At 38.3% G+C, this 26,706-nt stretch overlaps 1 protein-coding gene across 2 annotated transcripts in view; it reads left to right on the forward strand.

The window, feature by feature from the left end:
• The window catches only part of LOC124795239 (2-acylglycerol O-acyltransferase 2-like), a 125,054-nt gene extending 120,835 nt beyond the window's left edge, over positions 1-4,219 (forward strand). For both annotated transcript variants that reach the window (XM_047259167.1, XM_047259168.1), the window contains exon 6: positions 3,769-4,219. In XM_047259167.1, coding sequence (XP_047115123.1) covers positions 3,769-3,929 — 161 coding nt within the window. In that variant the 3' untranslated portion in view covers positions 3,930-4,219. The remainder of the gene's footprint in view (positions 1-3,768) is intronic.
• Positions 4,220-26,706: the final 22,487 nt, after the last annotated feature.

Raw genomic sequence — 26,706 nt, forward strand, 5'->3', positions numbered from 1 at the left:
ATAACTAACTATCGCTTATGTGCCCAAAAATCAGATTTACAAGTATGGCAAAGATCATAGTGGCAAAAGAAAGAATACACACAAGAATAATATCATTGCAACATAAACATATTGATGTATTACAAATGAAATCAAATGTGAATGTTGTCTCAGAAATATGTAAACTACTTTACAGAAACACAGTAGAATATTACTAGTATCGAGAGGTTCAGATGAGGTGCTGTAATGGTTACATAATTAAAGTACCATTACAACTCGCAGACATATGTTGGGCGGTGGCAGCAGCTGCTGTGCTCCTTTGAGTTGATGGTAGTTAAACAACTCACTAGGTACCATCAACGAGGCCTCCAGGGGGCCTGGTGGTAGGAGGCTGAAGGCATCAATGATGGGGAAGCAGCAGCCTGTGGCAGTTAAGTCCTTCACAATGGGCTGGCTCTTGCAGCATAAATTGTAGTCGTCTAGGTGGGCCACAGATGGTGTCACAGGGCCCACCTTGGGTCTGGTAAACTGCAAACTGGGAAGTAAGCTGCAGAAGTAGAGGTATTTTTACAGATCAGTCTACAGTGGTGATGCTACTGTGCGGCAAAAATGACCAAATGTGCCCTAGTTTTCTGAACCTGTCAGCAGTCTACACCCTGTTGTGGTATACTAACTCCATTCTTCACTCTTCCTGTTCACTTGCTTTTGCACCGTGTGCACTGAAAGCTGTTCTTGTGCATGTCTTTGGTATTGTTACTTCCCTGCACATGGTCAACAGAATGACATTATCCTGCTTTCCTCATGGGGTCACTTCACTTTGTTGACACCTTAGTCCACTAGCTCGGGTAGTTTATGGTAATTTAACTTGGTGGTGTGCTCAAGCTGCATGCAATACTGGCTGTTGTTCTGGGTTGTCATTCCAATCTAGATATAGTATGTTAGTGTGCCTTGACTTCTACTGTGGCTCTGGTACTGGCCAGAAAAACTTCGAATATTTTCACACCTATCCGGAATATCATTCTGGGGGGTGTAACACTGAAGAAAAGATTTCAGATGTAATCAGCAGAGAAGTTTATGGATGGGAGCCCATAGAATAGGCAGGAGCCCATAGAATAGACATGTCCAAGCAGAGAACTGCAGATACTGCAATAAACTGTCTGACCTATTAAACATACATCTGTGTGTAAAACCTATCGTCTGCAGTTGTTACATGCACTGACTACTCTGAAAAAAGAGTTTCATTCTGACTTTCACAATGACTTGTACTGACTACTGGAGGAAAATCATTTTGCAAAGAAGATGGCTTTCAGTCAGTCATGTTTCACATGTCTGGAATGCTGAATCGTCATAATGCATATGTTTGGGGCACAGAACATCCACACAAGATTGTGGAATGCATTCATGACTCGCTTAAAGTTAGCATCTTTCATGCCATGTCCTCTTCAAAAGTTTATGGATCATTTTTCTTTGTAGAAAAATTGTGAGGGGGTTCCATGCCCTGAACACAATGCAACAATGGGTTGTGCCACACTTCCAGCAGTACAGTGAAGACTTCATTTTACAACAAGATGGTGCTCCACCACACTTGCCTTCATATGTTAATGATTACGTCAATGCTGAACTGCCTCAGTATTACAAATGGTCATATTCAGCACCTGTAAGTTAAAAACTTCGGTAGATGCTTTATCCACTGACAAGTGTTCATTGGTTGTATGTCTTGTTTACATGCAATCATCTTCATATACCCCAGGGATGCTTATGAATAACCTTAAACAAAATAATTTGCAGATTGAATGTAGCGCCCTAAAAGCCCAGCTGAACTTGATACAAATAATTACTCTAAGAGCATAAGTAATCTGTATACAAGAACATACAGCTATCATATTTTAAACCATTCAACAGCTGCTGCTTTTTTAACCATTCTGAAATTTGTATTTGTCAAGTACTTTGCCTTGAAATGCCGGCACACACTAATACCTGGAGGCTGAAATCAGAGTAATGCTCTTGGAGAATGTTAAGACTACTTTCATTGTAAAATTTATCTGGGACTGTATTATTTTGAATTAGTATTGTTACTCTACAATTTAACAACATTCTGTCCAGTCAGGGCAGAATAAGTACTGACATCCTCATCAGCTTAAAAATGTTTAAATTCTTCTAGAGAACAGAGTAGTTGTCAACCAGATAAGATTTCTGTTTGTTTTGAAGTTAACGTTATTTTCAATCAGATTGTTTACATCAGTGGACAAGTAGTCAAAGATTCCTATGATTGAAGACTATGGTTTATCCAGGTGTTGAATATCATCTACTGACTTTGACCAATGATGCATTATAAGCTACAAAAAAAGCAACACAAAGGTGATTTCAAAATGATGACCAATGACATTGTCCGTTCCCATGGCGCAAAAAATGAATGTCAAATAGACTCATACAAATTCTTAATAATAAACATTGAATATGCAGGGAAAGTCAGGAGAAATTGGGGGTTTTGTGCAGGGATGGATAAAAACCTAAAATAACTGCCTCAAAATCTTGATAATAGTAAAACATACAAAATGAAACAAAGAAAAACAATATACGATAGTTGCTTTCGAAGATGAAAAAATCCATATTGCGCAAACAAACTAGAACTGTTAACAAAAACGTTACTTGACCTATGAGCTTTACTTAAAATTCTGATACCAATACAAAAAGCTAAAGGCTGCCAGTAATGCTAATAGCCAAAGCTAACAAGAAAGAATGAAACATGATATTGAAAAAAACTCTGAAGCTACATAGCACTACACAATTCAACAATGGAAAATGCAAGATGGAATGTAACTCAACGTAAAATGCAGATACCAGTAGTACAAATAGCCAACATGTGACACCGATACAAATAGCCAAAAATAACAGCAATCAACAAAATGTGATATCAAAATAAAACAAGGGATCAGGTCATTTCTTCTTCATAGAACTGCCTGCCTTTAAGAAGCAGCTCATGCATATAGTTATAAGTGAACCTAAATATTAATGAGGAATCCCAACCACAGTGTGACTTACATAGACAGCATCAGACTATAAATGAACTATATAGCAACTGTTGGACAGAAATGTAAGAGATTGATGTCTTTCTGTTTTGAGAAGGAAATAGTAAGCTACTTTGTGGCAAAGAAAACTGAAATCAAAGTCCAGGAACTCCCTTTACTAAACATAAAGCTGAATTAAGGTTAAACAGCAAGAGGTAACATATTATATGGGAAATGTAGGTACATTTCATTGAATGGTAAAGTCAATTAGGTAACAAAACATTTTTAACTCAATGTGCCAAAAATATTGAAAACTGGCTACACGTGTTGGTACACTAAATAATTCACCGACATAAATGAGGTGGGTTATAATTAAATGTCACTTTTGTTGCAAGGGAAAAGACTGATAATGACATCAGTCAGACAAAAACTTCGGTTGGGTATCCTGATCAAGGATGTGGAGAGTCAAGACAGCAGTTGTTCCATTTTTACACTGACAGTTTGAACAAAAAATGCTGTACATAATGGCCTGAACTCTTGTTCCTGTATAGTTTGTTGCTGGAACTGACTGAAACGAAAATAAGTATTTCTAGGATAGCACTGAAGTGCATAAATAAGATTTTGTGAAGTCAGTATTGTCGTTTGTTATTACAGTATGAGGAATTTATCAATACATAGTAGAAATATTCACTTTTGTGACCTTAAGTAAGTGAATGTAAATGGAAATAAATTTAATTGTTTATAACAAACCAACTAACACATTAACATGTTCTTTTTACAGTTGGCTCACCAATTGAAGTGAAGAAAGTTGAAGACCCGACACAGGAACAAATCACTGAGCTCCACAATAAATTCTCTGAAGAACTTGTAAACTTTTTTGAGAAGTACAAGCACAAATACATTTCAGATGCAGACAATGTACATTTAGAAATTGAAGAATAACTATCTTAGTTGTCAGCAGAGCATATGACTCTGTTTTATACATCACTTCCAATTGTCTGTCGTTTACAGTATTGGATAATATGCATTTGATTTTTTCTTGTAATATGAATGCATTCACATTCCTGCATTCAGTTAATAGGAAAAGGACCACTGTTACTCCTGTTTAAATATGCCAGAAATTGTACAAATTATTGTAAGTCATTTTGCTCAATGAAATTATTTAGTGTGTGTGTGTGTGTGTGTGTGTGTGTGTGTGTGTGTGTGTGTGTGTGTTTGTGTGTTTGTGTGTTTGTGTGTTTGTGTGTTTGTGTGTTTGTGTGTGTGTGTGTGTGTGTGTGTGTGTGTGTGTGTGTTTGTGTTTGTGTGTAAAAGAGATTTATATAGTCAACTTCTGAAGCAAAACAGTCTGTATGATAAATATACAAATTTTACTTAACTTTTGCTTAGATACAAATCTGCTGCAATGCTGAAATATAACACTATGTTAAATCTAATTTTTTTAGATTAAAATTTATTGAAGATTAAGTATCACATATAAAACAGAAAACACATTCAATGAACTATAAATTGATACTGGTATTTTATTTCAAACTTCTGTATTGTGGCAGATTTGTAAGGAGTAAACTTTTCCAAGACAGTAATGGCTGTGATTAGTTGTAAGAATAGAGACGTAACTGTAATAGATTCAAGGGATTAATATAAGTATAAAGTAAGAATAATTTTGTGCTGAAGAGACTTGAGATTTATCTTGTCAATTTATTACTGGTTACTCAATTATTTGTGTGAACATGGACAAAATTATTTTGTAGCAGCTATTCTGTATGCTGTATCACTTAAACCTGGTCGGTACAGAATTTTTTCTTTTTGGCAATGTGCACAGTAAACTTTTGGTTATGGATAAAATTTGTTCTAAATAAATTGAAAATATTCAATCCTTTTGGAGAATTTACCCAATGTTGTTTGGAAATAAAATATTCCAGTGCAGAGAGGAAAACTGTTGTGCATATTTCTCTCTCTCTCTCTCTCTCTCTCTCTCTCTCATCATAGTATAAACAATGTGCTATTTAAGGGTACTCTGCCAGAGTTAAGTAGAATATTGTACTAATATTATTAAAAGGATAGTTGCTACTCACCATTAGTAGAGATGCTGAGTTACAGACAGGCACAACAAAAAGACTGTTTAAAACTGCACGCCATCCTAATATTGTTAAATTTCATACAGAATACTGTACTGTGTGACTGAGAGTTGGTTTCCTGTTGCTTCTGAGGACACCTGAAACTTCAATGTAATGTGTGTTTGTGTACTGGTAGTCATGCTGATGTTAGATGAAATTTACGCTTGATGTTTTGGACTTTAATGGGTAATGTGCAGATAAGATTACTACATTCACTGCCAACATCTTCATTTAAATAGTCTGACAGTTTCACATTTATTATCAACTGTAACAAAGAATTACTAGGAAAGTGAAATAAGGAAAATATCCATTACCACATAGTTCCCATTACGAGGAACTGTTCCATTACACAATACAGGAAGGACATAAAGGATGGGTTTCAGCATGAGATTGACTAAGAGATCATTAGAGAATGAACAAAACCTTAAATAAGACAACTATGGAGATGGAAATCTGTTTCTCATTTCATTTGAGAATAACAAAAATTCGAATCCAATTCAGTGCTGTATAACATTTGAACTGTCTTCAAACCTCTGTAGGACTGGATACTAACATTTTTAGAAATCGGCTAAAGTTCCCCATTAAATTGCTGTATTCATTGGTAGTAAAGTTTCTGAACAAATAGTGCTACCACCACTTTTTAAGTTATGTTTTGTATGTGATGGCTGTTGGCACATTTCTCTGTGACCAGCTGCCTCTCAGTGCCGCCCATGTTGCTGTACAGCTGGAAACACCCACAGCTCAGTCTTTCTACTCCCCTTCCATCTATAACAATTTTTTCACAGTAATTAACATAAAGACATCACATATGTCCATACACCATGTTTTAACTTATATTGATTGTACAGTTGGTGTGTATGAAGTTAAGGTGACTGATTTTACCATGACACCACAAACAACACATTTTGGACTGTCACATACTACGTGTATATTGTTACAGGTCAAGCCTCAGTTTGAGGCTGAAAATGTCTAATGCTCCCATAAATGGCCAAATGTTCTGTCATAAAGACTCTATAGCTTTTAGAAAAAAACTTAATGGTTATTAATGGTTATTAATGGTGGTCAATTGAATTTTGGCTAGCATCTATGATGATAGTTATTGGCACAGTGAACAAGCACTGCACTAGAGAGATTAGCCTGGAGATTGTGGAAAGCTTTCTCCATTACTAAAGTTTGCTTCTGTTTTTGCCTGTGGTCTCATGACCTGAGAATGAATCTGCGAGTGGTGATTATTGAACTGTTGCTGGGAGAGGTTGGTGATAAAAATTTTTCACCTTAAGGAAACGTCTTAATTGTAGATAGTCTGCTGGCCTTGAGGTATATAGTAACACATAGATACCATCTGATGAGACACAAGAGTGTGGTGAGAAAACCATAATGTCAAGCAGGTAAGCAAAGCAAAATTTTGCCAAGTTGGGTGCTATTTTAGTGCCAAATGGCATAACCAAAAATTCAAACAGACCAGAAGGTGTAATCACTGCTGTTTTTTGGATGTGTTGGGTGTCACAGGAATTTGATTTTAAGCTTTACATCAGACTATAAAACACTGAAAACTCTTTAGCTTGTTAATGCACATGTGAAGTCCTGAATGTTTAGTATTGGGTACCTGTCTTGAAAAGTTCTGGGATTCACCACAAGGACACAATGAATCATCATTCTTAGGTGATAGATGCTAGGATAACAACAGCAGACTTTGGATCAATGTATAATTCCAGCCTGGAGGATGTCCTCTAAAATTGCTTTTGTTTCTGTTAGGAGCTCAGGTGCAATTCTACAGACATGTTGTGAAACTATTTGGCACAGAGCAGTACATATACACTGAAACGCCAAAGAAACTGGTATAGACATTGGTATTCAAATACAGAGATACATAAACAGGCAGAATGTGGTGCTGCATTCATTAAGGCCTATTTAAGACAAGTGTCTCGTGCAGTTGTTAGATGGGTTACTTCTGGTACGGTGGCATGTTATCAAGATTTAAGTGAGTTCAAACATGGTGCATGAGCAATGGGACACAGCATCTCTGAGGTAACGATGAAGTGGGTATTTTCCTGTACGATCATTTCACAAGTGTACCATGAATATCAGAAAGTTCACAGCTCGTGGTTGTGCAGTAGCATTCTCGCGTCCCACGCCCAAGTTCCCAGGTTTGATTCCCGGTGGGGTCAGGGATTTTCTCTGCCTTGTGATGACTGGGTGTTGTGTGATGTCCTTAGGTTAGTTAGGTTTAAGTAGTTCTAAGTTCTAGGGGACTGATGACCATAGATCCCATAGTGCTCAGAGCCATTTGAACCAATATCAGGAATCTGCTAAAACATCAAATCTCCCATATCACTGTGGCTGGAAGAAGATCCTGCAAGAACAGGACCAATGATGACTGAAGAGTGTCATTCAATGTGACAGAAATGCAACTCTTCCACAAATTGCTACAGATTTCAATGCTGGGCCATTAACAAGTATTAGCAAGTGAACCATTCAACGAAACATCATATGTGCTTTTGGAAATGATGGTCCACTCGTGTACTCCTGATGACCACCAGAGACAAAGCTTTATGCCTTGCCTGGGCCATTCAACACCGACATTGGACTTCTGATGACTGGAGACATGTTGCCTGGAAGGAAGAGCTTCATTTCAGACTGTATAAAGCAGATGGGCATGTATGGGTATGGAGACACTCATGAATCCATGGATCCTGTGTCAGCAGGGGACTGTTGATGCTGGTGGAGGCTCTGCAATGGTGTGGGGCGTGTGCAGTCGGATGATATGGGACCCCAAATACGTCTAGATATGACTGACAAGTGACACGTACATAAGCATCCTGTCTGATTGCCTGCATCCATTTATGTCCACTGTGTATTCCGACAGACTTGGGCAATTACTGCAGGACCATGTGACACCCCACACATCCAGAATTGCTACAGAGTGGCTCCAGATACACTCTTTTTAGTTTAAACACTTCTGCTGGTCACCAAACTCTCCAGACATGAACATTATTGAGCATACCTGGGATGCCTTGCAATGTGCTGTTCAGAATATTTTCCAACAGATCTCCACCCTCTCAGACTTTTATGGATTCATAGTGTCAGTTCCATCCAGCACTACTTCAGACATTAGTAGAGTCGATACCATGTCATGCTGTGGGAGCCCTACAAGCTATTAGGCAGGCAAGTTTCTTTGGATCTTCAGTGTATAATAAATGGTATTGTGTTTAATGCTATGTTGTTGTGTCCATAATTCAAGCAGAAGTTCCACAATGTGATCATTGCATAAGCTTTTGGAGAAAGCATCTTCCATCTTCAAAGTCACGGCTTCTGTCCCAACAGCTTGTAACTTTCTTTGTGGAAGACAGCTTGAATCTTAAGTAGTGATTTTTGACATGGAACCATTGTTCACCACTTATACTACTTCTTGACATTATCCAAGTTAGATAACAAAGCATGGAGAATATTTTCCAACAGATGAACAGTTATATAGATCACCATGTGGCTCTGAACAGGTTTTGTCTTGAGTGGATCTGAATTTACAGTACCTTTGCATACCTTTTATTGGGGATGGTTCCTTTGAAAGGGCACGGCCGATTTCCATCCCAGTCCTTCCCTAACCCGAGCTTGCGCTCCGTCTCTAATGACCTCGTTGTCGACGGGACGATAAACACTAACCACCACCACCACCACCACCACCACCGTACCTTTTATGCTGACACATGACTGTTGTTTTCAGTGTTCTTGTTCATAACTGTTGCCAGCTGCTGACTGTCATATATGCCAATGTGGTCTATTCTCTTAAATATGCAATGGCAGAGTAACACATTGTTCCAGTTATGGTATTACTATCAGCTGTGTTTACAAGTTGTGAGCATACTGAGCAAGAAAATTTGCACCTAAAATAGGCTCAGCCATGTTGGCAACCTGAGATGTCCATTCAAAGGAAGCGGTGAGGCCTCCATTGACTATTAAAATCCTGTGTCCAGTGGTACCAAATGCCAAGTTGTTTACAGCTTTCAATTGCAAGTGATTATCTGGCTTACAATCAGGTACACATGAAGCATGGAGTGTTCTGACATGCATGCCAGTGTCAACCAGGGAAGCAAGCCTGAATGCATGTATAAAGTAATTGCTGTGATGCCACAGTGTATACCAGTGGCAGCAGCATTTCAGTAGTCTGAATAGACACTGAAGTGCAACTGAGGGCTTACCAACTATTATGCTGCTGTCATTGAATGGTTATGTGACAGCAATCTGCCTGTGAATTTTAAAATTTTCCCGGTGAATTAAATGTTCGAAGAGATGTAAGGATTGCAGCTGATTGTCCAACTGGACCCTTGCCAGTCATCTTCAGGTGAGCCATCAAAGACTGACGAAGTCATTCTCCTATCCGCCTTACGGGGTGGTTTGGAAAGTTCTCGCAATCATCATGAGAGCACAACGAGTTGTTCACATTATCTTCATTGGACTGTTGCCTGTAAGCACTTGCCACGTCAGTGCTCTTCGAGGAGAGCTGTGGTGGTGACATGGCTCTGTTGTTGTTCCTATGTAGTGATTTGCGAAGATGGAAAAAAAATCTAGATTCGAGCAGTGATTAAGTACTTCATAAAGAAAAGTATGAAAGCAAAGGACATTCATACCAATTTTCAGAACACACTGGGGGAATTTGGCTCCTTCATATTCAACTGTTGCCAAGTGGACAAATGAATTTAATTTTGTTTGGGAGAGCTTGGATGATGAACTGCACAGTGATTGGCCAAGATGCCTCACTACACCAGAAATCATTGCAAAAGTGCACAAAATGGCCATGGAGGATCACCGATTGAAAGTGCATGAAATTGCTCACGCTTGCTAGATGTCATCTGAAAGCGTATATCACATTTTAACTGAAGAATTGGAAATGGAAAAAACTATATGCAAGATGGGTGCCATGACTCATGATGCTGGTTCAAAAACGCATGAGAATAGATATATCTGAACAATGTTTGGCCTATTTTAGGAGAAAAGAACAAGACTTTTTTCCATCAGCTTGTGACCACAGAGGAAACTACTACTTCTTGCATTACGGCCTCTGTAGGACCACAGGTAGCCCCTTTGTGGACTGCATTTTCTTCCTCTTTTCCCAGAACCTTTTCATTCTTTCTCTTCTCTCCCGCTCTTCTTCTGAGATCTTCAGCTTCCGTTTCTCCTGGCGGCTTCACTGGTGACATCCTAATCTTTTCCTATATTCTGTCATTGATCTCCGGCATATTTGTCAGTGTATATTTGTTCCTCCAGTTTTTCTTTCCTTAGACCTTGACTCCCAATTCCAACCAGTCCTTCTGAAGTTCAACAACCCACTTGGTTCCTGTCTTTCCCCTTGTCCTCCTTGTTGTTTCCCACACTCTCTTCGTCATTCTGACCATACTCATCCTAACTACATGCCCAGCAAACCTTGCCCTTTTGAGTCTGATTTCCCCTGATATTGTTCTCATGTTCCGGTACAATTCTTCCCTAGGTCTTCACATCCACCTCTGTCCACCTCTGTCCACCTCTTTTGGGACCTAGTATTTTTCTCAGTATTTTTCTCTCTTCTTTCTCTAGTTGCTCTGCCCCATTTCTTCCTAGTGTCATCATTTCAGCAGCATATAATACTGCATTCCTCACTGTTGCCTTGTAGTGGCTTATCTTTACCTCTGTGGATATATTCTTTTTATTGTATATGTCTCTTGTCATGCAGAAGGCTGACCCCATCTTCTTTATCCTCTGTTATTCCCTCCTTGCTCCTGTTCCTTCCTGTTATAAATTCTCCCAGGTATTTAAATTTGTCCACCATTTGCACAGTGCCTTTCGGTGTTTCCCAGTCTGCAGTGGTGTTTAATGTCTTTGTCTTGTTATAGGCAATCCTCAGTCCCACTTTTCTGGCTACCTTACTTAAGTTGCCGAGTTGTCTTTGCGTCTTCCTCCGTCTCACTTACTATTGCTTTGTCATCTGCAAAGGCTAGGCAGTCCACTTGTGCCCTGTTGTCCTTTTTGTCCCGCACATGGGTCTTTGGTATTCCCATTTCCTCGTTTATTGCTCTCCAGTGCCTGATCATTTCGTCCAGTGCTATATTGAACAACAATGGTGACAATCCATGTCCCTGTTTAACACCAGTCTTGACCTCAAATTCTTCTGACATTGCTCCTCTGAATCTCGGCCTTGCTTTTGTATCTGTCAGAATTTCTTGTGTGTGTTCTTGTGCAGTGCCATCAAGTCCTCTGTTCTTTAGGATCCTAACAAGAGTCTGTCTGTCGATGGAGTCATATGCCTTTGTGAAGTCCACGAAGGTTATTTCTGTCTCTTTGTTTTTTAAGGTCCTATGTTCTATCAGTTGCTTCAGGATAAATATCTGTTCTACATCACCTCTTCCTTTCCTGAATCCCACTTGGTAGTCGCCAACTGTACTTTCTACCTGTTCTTCTACTCTCTTGAGCAATAGTTTTGACAGCACCTTGTATTCAACCTCTAGTAACGATATTCCTCTGTAGTTGTTTGCATCTCTCTTGTCCCCCTTCTTGGGTATTGGCACTACAATTGCATACATTCATCCATCCTTCTGGCAACTTCTTTGTTCTCCAGATCTGGTGAATTATGTTGGTCATGTTGCGTATTGCTTTGTTGCCTCCCCACTTTATCATCTCGGCTGCTATACCATCTTCTCCAGTTGCCTTATTATTCTTCAGATCACTTATGGCATGTGCAACTTCATCCCTGGTTGGAGGGCGTGTCTCTCTCTCTCTCTCTCTCTCTCTCTCTCTCTCTCTCTCTCTCTCTCTCTCTCTCTCTTCTGTGTCAGTCCCCAGTTCCAGCTCTTCTTCAGGTGGTTCACAGTTCAGCAGGTTGTGAAAGTGCTCTGCAAAAATACGACGTTCTCCTTCACACTGACAGCCAGCTCCCCTTTCTTCTCTCTTATAAACAGTTCTCTACCCTTGTATCCAATCACTCTCTCTTTGAATTGCCCGAAAAAGTGTCTGCTGCTGTTTTTCCTGAAGTTGGTCTCAATCTTGTCCAGTTCCTGCTTCATCTTCTGTCTTCTGGTCCATCTTATTGTTCGGGCCGCTTCCTTTCTTGCTCCTAAGAAAACTTCCCGTTTTTCTGGGTCCTTCTTGCTGCTCCAGTTCTCCAGGCTTTCCTGCGAGTGTCTACCACTTCCTCACATTCCTTTTTCCACCACCAGTGCTTCCATTTCTTTTCTTCCTTTCCCCATAGTTCAGCCTGTTTCGCCATATTTCACTTCATGTCGTCCCATTCTTCATATCTGGATCGATTGTGTCTTAATTTGTCTCTGTCTACCTTTATGTTTTCTGTCCTTCTATTTGTCTTTGGCAGTCTGTCCCTGTTTGGAATCCAAAGGCACTTAACTTCCGTAAGATAGTGATCTGATTCTATTCTTGTGTTCTTCCTGACCTTTGTGTTCATGATCTCTTTAGCATTTGTCCAGCTGATTGCTATGTGGTCAATTTGGAATTTCCCAAGGGGGGTGCATGGGTTTGCCCATGTCTTTTTCTTACATGGTTTGGCCCTGAAGTTTGTTGTCATCAATCTCATTTTGTATTCTCGACACAGTTCAATTAGTCTTTCTCCATTTTTGTTTGTCTGCTGGTGTGCAGGATACTCACCCACTACTCCTTTATGTTGCTACTCTCTTCCAATCTGTGCATTATAATCTCCTAGAAGTATCTTTACATGTCTATATGGTATGTTTTTCAGTGTATCATCTAGCTCTTCCGAGAAACTGTCTGCAACTACCTGCAACTTTCTTGTCTTTACTGGTCTTGTCATTTGTAGGTGCATGTCCATTTATTATTGTATACTTTTTGTTCCCTGCTTGAAAAGTCAGTGTTGATATCCTTTCTGATCTGCTCTTCATTTCAGTTATGGCATCCTCATATCTCTTGTCTACTATGAACCCTGTACCAAAGCATCTAGGTGCATGTCTTTCCTTTTCCACTTTAACTTCTGGTTTCCCCTTCAGTATTATGAAGTCTTCTGACTCCACTGTGTCTTCGTCAGTGCATCTTGTTTCTTGCATTGCTAGTACTCCAATGCTTCTCTCTTTCATCTCATCTATTACCTGTTTAAATTTACCAGTCTTAATCATTGTCTGTACATTTATGGTTCCAATTGTGAAGGTCGTTCTAATTTTAATCTTCTTTGAGGTTCTTGGGAGCTCTGACTCTTCCCTTATGCACTTTTTGGTAGGTCCCCCAGAATCCGAATGCCTGCTTGCGTTAATGGGGGATTGTCCCCCTGGGGTAATCTTGATTCCATAGTGCGATCCATTCAATGAGCTAAAAAAAATTTTTGATGGGACGGCTCATGTCTGTCCAGTTATACGACTGAAGTTGTTAGCCCCAGAAGATGTGTTCAGGCCGCCCCTGACATGGGGACGCAGATGCCTTTGGTAGCCGCCCCTAACATGGATTACAGCTGCTACCTGATATGCCTCAGTGGTTCTTCCACTCTCTGCCGTTGGGAAGCGACGCTCCTCTTCCGCCTTCGAGACCGTTGGCCGGGCTTCACCTGTAACCCTAGGTAGGGGCCCTAACTGTGTGCTACCGTTCGGAGCCAGATGGACCCAGGTTTTTTTACGAGGTTGTTACTCCTCCCCCTCATCCTTCCCCATGACTTGCGAGATGGGGCCCCAGGCTTGGGACCGACAATGGCAGAGTTACAGATGCAGATTATCTCCCCACTGGGCAAAAAATTATTGGAGAATACTACGCTAACCTCCTGGACAAATTGCAACAAAAGATACGTGAAAAAAGGGCAAGCTTAGTGAGGAAGAAAGTCGTCTTTCATCAAGACAAAGTGCGCCTGCACATGTGCTGTCGCCATGGAAAAATTACACGAACCAGGATATAAATTGTTGCCACATCCACATTATTCACCTGATATTGCTCCATCAGACTTCCATGTCTTTTCATAACTGAATATTTTTCTTGGTGGATGAAGGTTCACTTCAAACAAAGAATTGATAGCTGGAGTTGAAAACTATTTTGCAGACTGGAAGAAACTAATTTTCGAGATGGGATTAGGGCACTGGAACATCGTTGGACCAAGTGCGTTAATCTACAAGGAGACTACATTGAAAAGCAAAAAAAACGGTTTCAGTGATGTAAGTAATTTATTTCTATTTCATTCAGAGAACTTTTCAAACCACCCTTGTAGTATTGCCGAGCATGTGTCAGTCGTGGTGACAGGAGGACCACACTACCCAGTGTCAGCGCCCCTGCTGGTGGAACAGCAAGGATCAGCTGTCTTTGGCATTGCCGCCCACCACAAGTTATCAGAAGGAGGTGATAGGATTCCACACATTATCCGCTGGTAGCCATTGTCAGGGTTCACCAGACATTCCGCGACACGAGTTTCAATGGATTATTTTATAACTGAGTCCAAAAAAGATATTACTGTGGCAAAAATAATGTTTTGTTGTACTCTGTTGCATGCTTTGGAGATACAGCCCTTCCCCCAAATGGGAACATATCCTTAAAGCATGGAAACACGTGAGTTCATTGAACCATTTTATTTATTTGTAGAAGATAAGTTAGCTCAGTAAGTTTGGCATGGCAGAAAGTTCGTATACATAAAGGAAGTTCACACCACAAATTATAAAAATTTAAAGTGTGCTGTAAAGAATCTCTCTTAATCATTTTTTCATCTTATGTTAGTCATTGTTGTACAGCTAATTTATGAGCATAGTTAATACAGTACACAGGATATGATAAAGGTCAATACAGTAATAAATAAAGATATTAGTTTCTTGTATTGTTGTGTAGGCATAGTATAATTTTCACAACCCATTCCCACCCAAAATTATGTATCTCAAAACCAGAAAAGCTCATAAACCCAGCATTAACAATTCTGCCTCCCCATTTGGGGACACCTTAAGAAAAAACAGCTAAAAATGAGCGTGAGGCCTTCAGTTCTGAGGGAAGTTATTGCGGTAGATGTCAATGCATGTTAGTGTCATACTGATGCTATTGCACTTAAAAAAAAAAAAGTTAAGAATGAGTGTGAGTCAAGGGTAGGTTGGTTAAAAAAAAAACACTACAAGATACAGTTATCATAATTCTTGAAGTCGGCTTTGGATCAGCTGTAAGTCTGCAACTGGAGGTGTCGACTTGAGATGGTGATAGGAAGGAGTTGGGAAGTCCATGAAAGGATGGATCCAGCTGGGAAATGGTTGAATGTGGAATGATGCTGCAAGGTGGCGGCACTCTTTCAGGTAGGAGTGGACACCACCACCACCACCACCACCACCACCACCACCACCACCACCACCACCACCATCGGTGGCAGATGTGAAATGAATGAACAGTCAAATGAGAGATGGAAAAGACTGTTTTGTTAATCAGTGTTCGAAGAAACGATTCAGTATGGGTTATCATTCACTTGCTTTCACTTCAACTAAAGTCAAGAGATATTTGGATTCAAGTTATTGGTATCACTTCATCAACTACTAGTGCAATTAATTTGTAATGTCTTCCTTCCATCATGATGGCATTTAGCAGTTTGAGGGTTGGGTGTTTACTAGTCGCATGACAGTACAACAGTGTAGGTTTTGAAGCCTAATTATGAAAAATTCATAAGCATACAACCAGAAATCCCTATTAACACAATTCACCCTTGTGTGACTGATGTTGCAGCCAGTAAGATTCTAGTAACTAAAAAAATAAAAAAATAAAAAAGACAAACCACTTAGATTTATTAATAAAACTTCATTGTGACTAGTATGCTGTAACAACCTAGCTAGGTAACACACAATATTTTTCCTAGTTAAATTGTTCATTTCCTTTCTATATTTTATTCTAAAAAACTCATTTAATTGGAAACTTGCAACTATATATAATTACACATATACTGAGGGAACAGTCTATCTGTATTTGGAGAGAAAAAAACTTAAGACGTAGGTTAACCCTAATTACTAAAAACATTACTCTTAAAGAGGATCATGAACTAATGCTCAAGAGCAGTACCTCTTTAAGTTCTTATGGGGATAAAGTCTTTTAACTTGGTTACTCGTTGGGTATGCCAGATGATAAAGCCCAGGATGTGGTGTGTGTGTTATTTTGCATGGTCCTGTATAAAGTAATTGTCATTTCTCGTCCTGCTTTTTAGGACCAAAGACTGAGGACGATTCCAGAGAAGTACTTTAATGCCAACTTCAAATCATTGTAGTTTTTGGGGTACCATTGTTATATAGTTGCTTTCACTCACATGCTCTTATGGTCAAACTGATTATTGGCACTCTGATTTTTTGTTCCCATGACTCATTATTAGTTGGAGCTCTTGGCAGTCTGTCAAGCCATTTTCTTTTTTCCCCACCTTCTCAACATCAACTCAGAGCTGCATTGGTAGAAGTGTGTATCTCACTCTTCTATATCTCTCCAAATGGTTGAAGGTAGTCGATCGAGGTCATTTGACGATAGTGACAGTAGGTTCTCATAAAGCATTGCAATTCATGAAAAGTCTTTAATTGGATTAGAATCAGAATTGTATTGTGATGTCAGGGTTTGCTCGATACCAATCCCCCATACAAAATGTTGTGAACAACATTCTGTGAACAACATTCTATGAACTTGGCTGCACCATCAAACAATGCCTCGGCTTTGCCTGTGTGTGGAGTGTGTGTCTGGTGAGCCTTTTAATTATTGGCTGACACATTGCTATTTTTAAGGCATAGAGCTTGAGGTACTATGAAAATAAGTCATGAAAATCTACAACACACTTCTCCCTCCCTTCGCTCGAGGTAGGGACCCCATCAAATCCGCACAGTCTACAATGGCCTTCCAGTTGCCATCAAGTGTGTAAACTCGGATGTATGCTCATCTACTTCTTTGTTCTTGTTTAATCCTTCAGGCAAATGAAAATGTGCATCAGAAATTAGATTATCGTGACCTTTCACATAAACAATCTCAAATCCACATTCTTGAAGAATCGTCCATGTAGCTAGGCAAGGATGGAGTAATTTACATTTCTGTAAAAAGCTTAATGCCTGCCGATCATAATACACAACTGTGTGTGTCCCACTGAGGTGGTAATGAAAATTTCTAAATGACCAGGCAACTGCTAGAGCCTCTAATTCAGTAGTGTAACAAGTCCATTCACAAACACTATAATGTGTATAGCAAAGGCAATTGCACAGAACGTTGGCACTCCATTTGCTTAATGGGAACCTACCCCACAGGATGAAGCATCTGTAATAATTCCAGACTAGATATTCATGTTGGGATAGTCCAATAAAGATGAGTTGACTAAAGCTGTTTGATCCTTTCAAAAGCCAACTGACACTCGGTAGTCCACTGCCATGGGATATTCCTTCTGAGCAAACTAAACAGAGGTTCCACATTCATGACATGATCTGAGAGAAAATGATACTAAAATGACATCAGTTCTAAGAATTCTTTAAGTTGCTAAACGTCCTTCAGTACAGGTGCATTCTGAATTGCACTAATCCTTTTGTTATCCAGTAGTATACCAGTAGGAGGGGGTAAGTGACCTAAAAATATTATTTGCAGGAAGCTAAATTTTGACTACTTAGGACTGGCAGCAACATGCATGGGTGTGTTCCTCATACAACAGATCAAGAGAGTCTAACACAAACAAGAACTCTTCCAGACTAGTTGTTCACATGTACCTTTTTTCCTTTATTTAAAGTGGCAGCTTGGCCTTGAGAATCCATGGTAAATCTTTATTTGGCCTTGGTTCCATCTAATATTTGTTTTTATAAATATATTTTTCAGAGTACTTGCATAAATGATCTTGATGAACATTAAAAGGTTTAGGACCATATACTTCTTTACCCACATGCTCCTGTATAACATTTGACCAATATTTTGGAATAAATGCTTTCTCACATTGTTCATAGGTATGGCATGACTCAGCTGCATCCATTGCCCAAAGGGTACTATCAGATCCACTCGCATAACCAGTCTTCTGTGTTTCAGTCCACACTCATGGCAATGCAGCTTCAAATGCACGAAGAAAAACAGTGGGTTGAATTGTCCTCCATTCCAGGTTGAAATCTTGAAATTGCCAGTTCTTAATGAATATAATAGAGGGAAACATTCCACATGGGAAAAATATATCTAAAAACAAAGATGATGTAACTTGCCAGACGAAAGCGTTGGTATGTTGATACACACACACACACACACACACACACACACACACACACACACACACACACACACACACACACACATCACACACACACACACACACACATCACACACACACCACACACACACACACACACACACACACACACACACACACACACACACACACTCTGTTTCCCCAGTTCTTAATGAGTTCCGCTTCCAACGTAAGAGCAACTAATTTGTTCTGAGCCACATGCACTGTATGCAATTGGGTTGTCAAATTCATACCACTAGTTGTGATTTGATGTTGTGGAGCAAATGCCATGGAATGCTGTCCATTCGCCGATAAAAGACTGGTTATCACACAACTCTCCGTTTAGCCCAACTAATTCATGACTCACTGCTTCTAGAAAATGATTTATTTCAGTCCACCATTGGCCAAAATCATCTGCTTTGTGTTTTCACTTCCTTTAATCCTTCAGTGATTGCTTTAGTCAAATTTTCATTTTGCAATATAATTGTCTCTACAGCTGAGTTGACTTCGTCCTGCACTTTACCAATTGAGTATCCTTATATGTTAGCCAGGTATGGAAGTTATCTAATTTCTCTTTCCGTGCAGTATATATTTTGTTTAGAGCCTAGTCTTGCCCATGGAATAACTGCAAAACTCTTTTTGTTAATCTTTAAACAGTACCAGATAAGGCTTCATGATCTCTGTGTAATTCTGACACTTCACCACGTAAATTACTAACCATTTCAGGCAGTTTCCTGTCATCTTCCTAAGTTCAGCGATCCAATTAAGCAGAGTAGAATGAGACTGAAACTTCCTGTATTCCACTCTGCAAGGCACCATGATAATTGGATCTCTCTCTCTCTCTCTCTCTCTCTCTCTCTCTCTCTCTCTCTCTCTCTCTCTCGTAGTTTGTACTCCTTCAATCTCAGTACATAAGGATGTTTGAATTCTTGCTTTTGTGTAGATATTTCCTGCTTTAAACTCTGACACAAATCTTGTTTTAAAGTTTGCTGGTGCATGGACCAGATCTTCTTTCTGGTGTTTGAACAATGACTGAATCTTATTTAACATCTGAGAAAAAGGATCCAACACCTGTTCACTACACACGGCCTGCTCCCCACTGTTCACTACCTGCTTAATATTCAGTGTGTTGTGCCTTTTTAAACTTGTGATGGGTTGTAACCATAACACATCATAAAATTTACTCAAACTCTTGAAAAAATGCTCTCTTCCACACTAACAGTAATTTAACAATGAACCAATTTTGTGGTAACCACAAATCACTTAATTGTAACACTGTCTCACAGGAAAACAGAAGCAAAGTGACATGATAAACATGCACTACAGGCTTCTAATTTTTTTTTAAACTTTAGACTGTGTAAATGAAAATGGCTGATCTACACAGTATTACTTGCCCTTAAAGGATCCTAATACTAGTGAAATATGAAAGGAACTGAATGTGTACACTCACACACAGTCGTAATGCTCTGCAGTCCTTATCAGCCCACAGCTCCTTCAGATACTGCGCCTCTCAAATCCAAATTTCATTCACATAAGGTTAAAATCAATTGTCTCATTTCAGCCCAACTGTACACGAAGAAATAAAATTAACTCTTAATGTACAAAGAATCGCCTTATTGCTCACAGTATAACACACATGATATGATCACAAAGCAACTCCAGACCAGACAAAAAAACAGTGTTTTCAAAGACAACACATTACATCACCAATAACATATCACACATTGTCAGTGGATCGATTGTTCCAACAATGGAAAATTCTGTAATGGAGTCCACACAGCCTCATGAGTCTGAATGAAAAGCTGCTTGACATAATGCACAGTAAATTTGAAACACAGGTTGGTGATATGGCTTAGGAAGATTTCACAACTGGTGCAGAAAATAATGAGGTAGCTGTTGTGACCAAGCACTGTTTGGTGTTTGAAGAAATGTAAGTCAAATTGTAAGATGAAATTATGTCTATTTTTTAAGGCTGAGTGATAGGCCTAAATTAGCCAAAGATAAACTGAAAGTGCAAGTTACTGTAATCAGGCACATTTATTATTGCTTCCACTATGCATTTCAGAGGATTGTGCCTCCATGATGATGATGGGGGTTTATTTCAATTAATAAATCAAAGATGTTCACATAGGACTTTTTGTGAGTGGACTGTCACTGTCTTTCAAACATAACAGTTGGCTCTTCCAATGATATTTTCGTGACACAGTGAAGTTTAAAGAAAGTGTGTGCGCAATGTAAATATGACTAGAAAAACACTTTGACCACTTAAACTCTGGTTTCAGTAAGCTGAGTTTTTAATTGCCATTCATAAGTTGTGACTAAGCACTACCTAAAATGTTTCCATTTAATTCTGGTAACAGTTATGGCTGATGAACAGAAAATGCAACTGTTTATGGCAGACAGGCTGTCATGCTTTGAAGGAGCATTTCTAACACTTGAGCATGTGTGCACTTCACAATGCACTGTTAGGGTACAGCACTATTCTATTCTTTTGAGAAGCTTTTTCTTTTTATTTATCAAGAGTTTGGCTACGTATCTCTAAGCTCAGTTGTGAGGTGAAACTCCCTCTCATATCAGATACTAAGAGTTATCAGAGTTGAGGGGCATGAAAGGGAAGCAGTGGTTGGGAAGGGAGTGAGACAGGGTTGTGGCCTATCCCAGATGTTATTCAGTCTATATGTTGAGCAAGCAGTAAAGGAAACAAAAGAAAGATTCGGAGTAGGAATTAAAATCCATGGAGGAGAAATAAAAACATAGAGGTTTGCCGATGACATTGTAATTCTGTCAGAGACAGCAAAGGACCTGGAAGAGCAATTGAATAGATGGACAGTGTCTTGAAAGGAGACATAAGATGTACATCAGCAAAAGCAAAATGAGGATAATGGAATGTAGTCGAATTAAATCAGGTGATGCTGAGGGTACTACATTAGGAAGTGAGATAATTGGGGTAGTAAAAGAGTTTTGCTATTTGGGAAGCAAAATAACTGATGATGGTCGAAGTAGAGAGGATATAAAATGTAGACTGGCAATGGCAAGGAAAGTGTTTCTGAAGAATAGAAATTTGTTAACATAGAATATAGATTTCCAGGAAATCTTTTCTGAAAATATTTGTATGGAGCGTAGCCATGTATGGAAGTGAAACACGGCCGATAAATAGACAAGAAGAGAATAGAAGCTTTTGAAATGTGGTGATACAGAAGAATGCTGAAGATGAGATGGGTAGATTACATAACTAACAGGGTGGTACTGAACAGAATTAGGGAGAAGAGGAATTTGTGGCACAAGTTGACCAGAAGAAGGGATTGGTTGGTAGGACATGTTATGGGGCATTAAGGGATCACCAATTTAGTATTGGAGGGCAGCACTGAGAGTAAAACATGTTGAGGGAGGCCAAGAGATGAATACATTAAGCAGATTCAGAAGGATGTCGGTTGTAGTAGTTACTACGAGATAAAGAAGCTTGCACAGGATAGAATAGCATGGAGAGCTCAGTCATACCAGTTTCTGGACTGAAGACAACAACAACAACACATTTCTGAACTTATGTGTGTTCAACCCTCTACTTCGTAAACAAATTACTGGATCTATTAAGGCTAATGCCTTTTAAACTAAAAAGGCAAATAGCACTGGGAGATAATTTTAGGTTTAAGTCTTTTTGACTTGTATTGTTGTTTTTTATTTAACTGTTCAGGTGTTTTATTTTTTTATTTTTTTATTTTTTATTTTTTTATTATTTTTTTTATTAAGAAACAAGCTCACTTTTCTAGTAGTGACAACTGCTGTGCAGAGCCATTAGTAATTTGTAATTTTTGTCAAGTTTTAGTTAATAGTTGCCTGAGTAATCCTTCAGACATACTGAAGCGCTTGTTTCTCTTCAATGTAGTTAACTTAAAATTTTCTAGCCAAGCATTTATTCATGACTGAGGTAACTGATAGATGGCATGCTGCACCCTGAAAAGATACTCTGCATTGTTTGGCATGCTTGATTAACTTTAATATGAATTTTTTTCAGAAAAATGTTGGTTTTGATGCTGTCAAATTTCTTGGCCCACTTCTGCTCTGGCTTTGAGTACAGTGTCTTTTGAGATGGGCCAATGAACTGTTGTTTTATCCTTGCTTTATTTAAGAGAGGTTTTATGTATGTTGTAGTTGAGCCTGTGTTAACTTCATGCCTTCTAGTTTTGGTGCCCGAGGTCTACCTTGAAGTGTAATGTGGTGCCTGTGGTCTTGCACCTTGATCTCATACCTGATTTGTTCCCCATCATTTATTGGTTGTGGTCTAAGGAATCTCTTTGTATAAATTGTTTTTACTTAAATTTTTGAAGCATAAAGAATTATATGGCACTGTTTTAATAAGAAAGATTCAGTGGCTGAAGCCAGTAAACTGCTTCTGTAATGCTTTTGGAACATAATGAAAAATTTGGATTCTCAATGTAGATGAACTTTTCCTAATGTTACACTGTCTTAATAGATGAAAAATATTTAATTTTTGCAGCTAGTAAAAAAGATTTATTCTCAAAAGAAATGAGCTGATGATGTTTGTAATATATTGGTGAACTTTAATGTGATAATAAATATAGTCAAGATATTAATTAAAAGGAACAAACAATATTCAACTTTTACCCAGTCCTTCCACTAGGACCTGTTCATTGTGTCCCCTCATTAATTAATGTCCTTGTTTGGCAGCATAACTACGGTCTGAGAACTTTCTGTCTTCTTCTTATAAGGTATGCCTCATCCAATTCTCAAGGTATTTCTTTTTGTCATGGTTGTGCACACTAAAGAATGGCAAAAGATTTGACTTCTTGCTCAGTGGGCAAACAGAGATTTGATCCGCTATTGCCAATTAAAGTATATGAGCAAACTGGTATGCTTGCAACTTCATATAATAGCAAAGTTGTTTAATTTCTGTTAGATCTTGATCACTTCCACTGACTCGAGTCTGACAGACCTGAATTCACTAAATTGAGTGCTGATTATGCCAGAGGGTAGTAGCCCTTCTGGTTGCTGAGATGAATGCCTAAAGATCAACCCACAGTGATTGGCTTAACTTTTCTAGTATGGGTTAAGTCTGCAATTGGATTTATTCAGCCTGATGGCACTACAGAAAATAAACAATGAAACTGATATGTAAGTTTCTGAAACAGTGTCCAATGGACAGATTTGCACAGCAAACATTTATTTTATTTTGTTGAATGCATTACTTCCAGTTGTTAATAATGGCCACAAAGAGGAAACCATGTGTCTTTCAGTATTTAAGGGATGTAAATTGCATTTCTGGAACAAACTCAATCTTATTCTTCATGTTACAAGGAACATTGGAGTAAACACATTACTTTTATTAAAAAATTATAATTGTAGTTTGCAATGTAACATTCTGAGACTCACAGAACAATACAATACACACAACTAATATACCTCATGTACACTTGTATATTTCATTTCTTGTAGCTAATTTTTCAATTCTTATATTGCTTCATGGTATCAGTTCAGTGCTATTCAATACGCTATTTCTCATTTTTCTTTTATTTACATTACTACTCTAGAAAATGAAATAGTTCACAAACAAAATAACCACAGAGATATGCAATATGTTAGGTATATTGTTAATACCACACAATTTTCATACAGAGATGAAAGATTTTAACAAAAAATATTAAAATTAGAAAAGTCTGGTAATGAAAATAATGATAAAAATAGTCATAACAGTTGTGTTAATCTAAACTGTCAAGCAAATTTTAATGTGAACCTTGTAGGTTTATAAGACTGTAATTACATTGTAAATCTTAACAAAGAAGTAGACACTATTCTAATTGTTAAAGGATTACATAAGTGACTGCATGGCTCAGTTTGGACAGTCTCCTCCAACCACGGTTACAGCCCTGGTCAACACTTGAGCCTCAGCTTAAATGATACAATATCAGGGACTTTACTGGTCTCATACAAATATGATTTTTAAAGCCTATCACACAGAGTTGTTTGGTAAAAAGCTTTGTTTGACAGTTTTTTGGTTGTGCCTGTCTGTGACTCAGTATCTCTGCTATATGGTGAGTAGCAACTTTCCTTTTTGTAATGTTGTCATTATTCCATCCTGGATTTTCCATTGTTAGATATGATTTACCCAGATCTGATTCTTGGACTTGTTACAAATTTTCACTCACTGCTTCAGTCTATATATGTAAAAAAACTTATGCCTCAGTTTGGGTACAACAGTTGCTCAGTCTGATTGATAATGAAAAGGTTTTGTAATGGAGAAGTTAAAAGGGAAGAAACTGCAAATAAATTGTCAATGTCTAAACATTTTTGTCATGAGAATATGACTTCCGATGATGTAAGGATGCATTATATTCAAGAGAATCATCTAAATACTACCTGCAGTGAACAAAAAGAATGTGGACTTCGTTAACAATCATAGACACCTCCATTTCATGAAGATAAGCAGTTTACATCTCAGATGTGAGCAGGAACATTTCTTGTGATGTTGTGGTGGGATGTGTGTTTGTAAGTTGTGTTCTAACACAATTCTTTTGATTTTTCAGACGTGGCAAACAGAATATCTGTTGAGAAAGATAAAACATTTTGGGAGTAAAATGAAGTGAACAAACTAACAAGTGAGATAAGTTGTTAGGTAGCAGAAACAAATAACACAACTGATGAGTCAAAAACTGAACAAAATTACACAACCAAATGACAAACTAAAAATGACAAACTAAAAATGAACTGTGTTGTCAGCTAGTGGAAACAAACGGTGAAATTTCAAAGTGGGACAATGAATAAAAAAGTTCAAGGCAGAGATCAGTGAATTAAAACTTAATACTGAATCAGGATCAAAACAACTCAATGACTGGATGGAAGTAGCTGGTAAAAGGATTGAAAATGTCGGACTAAGCTTGTCTGAAGAATGAGAAAAAACTCCAAAAATTTTGGATTCATCAGAATGTAAAAAAAAGGAGAGGACAAAAGTTATATGATCAGAAATTGCTGATATAAAAGGATGCTTAGAAAAGGATGGGTTATTCAAATGTGATATTTATGAAAAAATTTCTCCAATTAAGTCTAAAGTTATTGTTGTGTTCACAAAATAAGCTTGTCATTTAACATAAAGTTGGCAGAAAGGGAGCCCCCCTACCACAGAAAGTAGTTGCTGTTATTGAGGTAACATGCTAAGCATACAGCAACCACTCAGCTTTATCACAGGAGACAAATATGTTGAGTGGAACTAAAACAAAATAATGTTGACAACACTAAGTAAGTTACAGTTAACAATACTTTATTAAAAGAACTTTACAAAATACTTAACTTTAGTGTGAAGATGAGGATGATGTCTGGTGAGGTTCTTAAATTTCATTAACTATGAGAGGATGGGAGGGGGGGAAGAGGAGAGTTCAGATTATGATTTTCAGGGATTTTAAAGGTCAGTTCAGTTTTATGAACTAAGAATGTATTTTTTTAATTCCTAAAAAAATTGTGTGTCCTATAGTCCATAGCATCTTATAGTCTGTAAAATATGGTAAGGTGTATCTCAAAATTCTATCTTTGTAAAATATCAGATACAAGTGAAATAGTAACACAGTAACATTTGTTGACAATATGCTTGCACAGCAGAAAACTAGTTGATGATGAGATTGAACAATATTGAGAGCCCAAAATAATACAGAGGCCTTGGGCTACATATCATGTGGTATACCTAGCAGGTGTTGTTGTGCAGATGACCTCCTGTGATGTATTTACCACTGCAGATATGTACTAGAGACAGTGAAGTTAAAATTGGATAAGGAAGCATTGTCTTTTCATCACCTACACAATACACTTCATATCCGTCTCTCCACTGCAGAATCTTGTCATCAACTAGTTTTCTACTGTGCAAGCATATTGCCAATAAATGTCACTGTGTGATAATTTTTCTCGTATCTGATGTTACGCACAGAAATAAGTTTAAGGGGACTTGTATGTGAATAACTGTCAAAAAATCGATTTTTTATTTCTTGTCTTAAAAATTCTCTCTAGTTTTCTGAATGAGAAAATGTTTACTTTCAGGAAAATGGACCACAGGAAGTACCATATTAGAGAAATTTAAAAGTGGCTGCATGCACCACAACGTCCCCATGGCACACAGTCAACTCCGTTAAAAATAAAATTTTGCTCTCATTTGTTTTATTGTGGTGGCTTTTTAGTCCCTTAAGCTGAGTAACCTGCAAAAGCTTTACAGTTGCTTATCTTTTGTTTATACAGAGAGTTTAGTCCACGTTTGCTGTTGTTTTGGTGCAAATATTGTGTTTACAGCGAAGTAATTGTGTGTATGAGTATTTTTATCCCACTTGAAAGTGTTGGGAAGAATTAAGAAGTTTAGTGTTAAACAACATAAATTTTATGGAAATCAGTACACCAAGCGGATTAACCCTGCTAATACTGAAATACAGCATGATATAACACTTGAATCAGCTTCAACTGCTCC

The sequence above is a fragment of the Schistocerca piceifrons genome, chromosome 4 (assembly GCF_021461385.2).
Source record: "Schistocerca piceifrons isolate TAMUIC-IGC-003096 chromosome 4, iqSchPice1.1, whole genome shotgun sequence".
Classification (NCBI taxonomy): Eukaryota; Metazoa; Arthropoda; class Insecta; order Orthoptera; family Acrididae; genus Schistocerca; species Schistocerca piceifrons.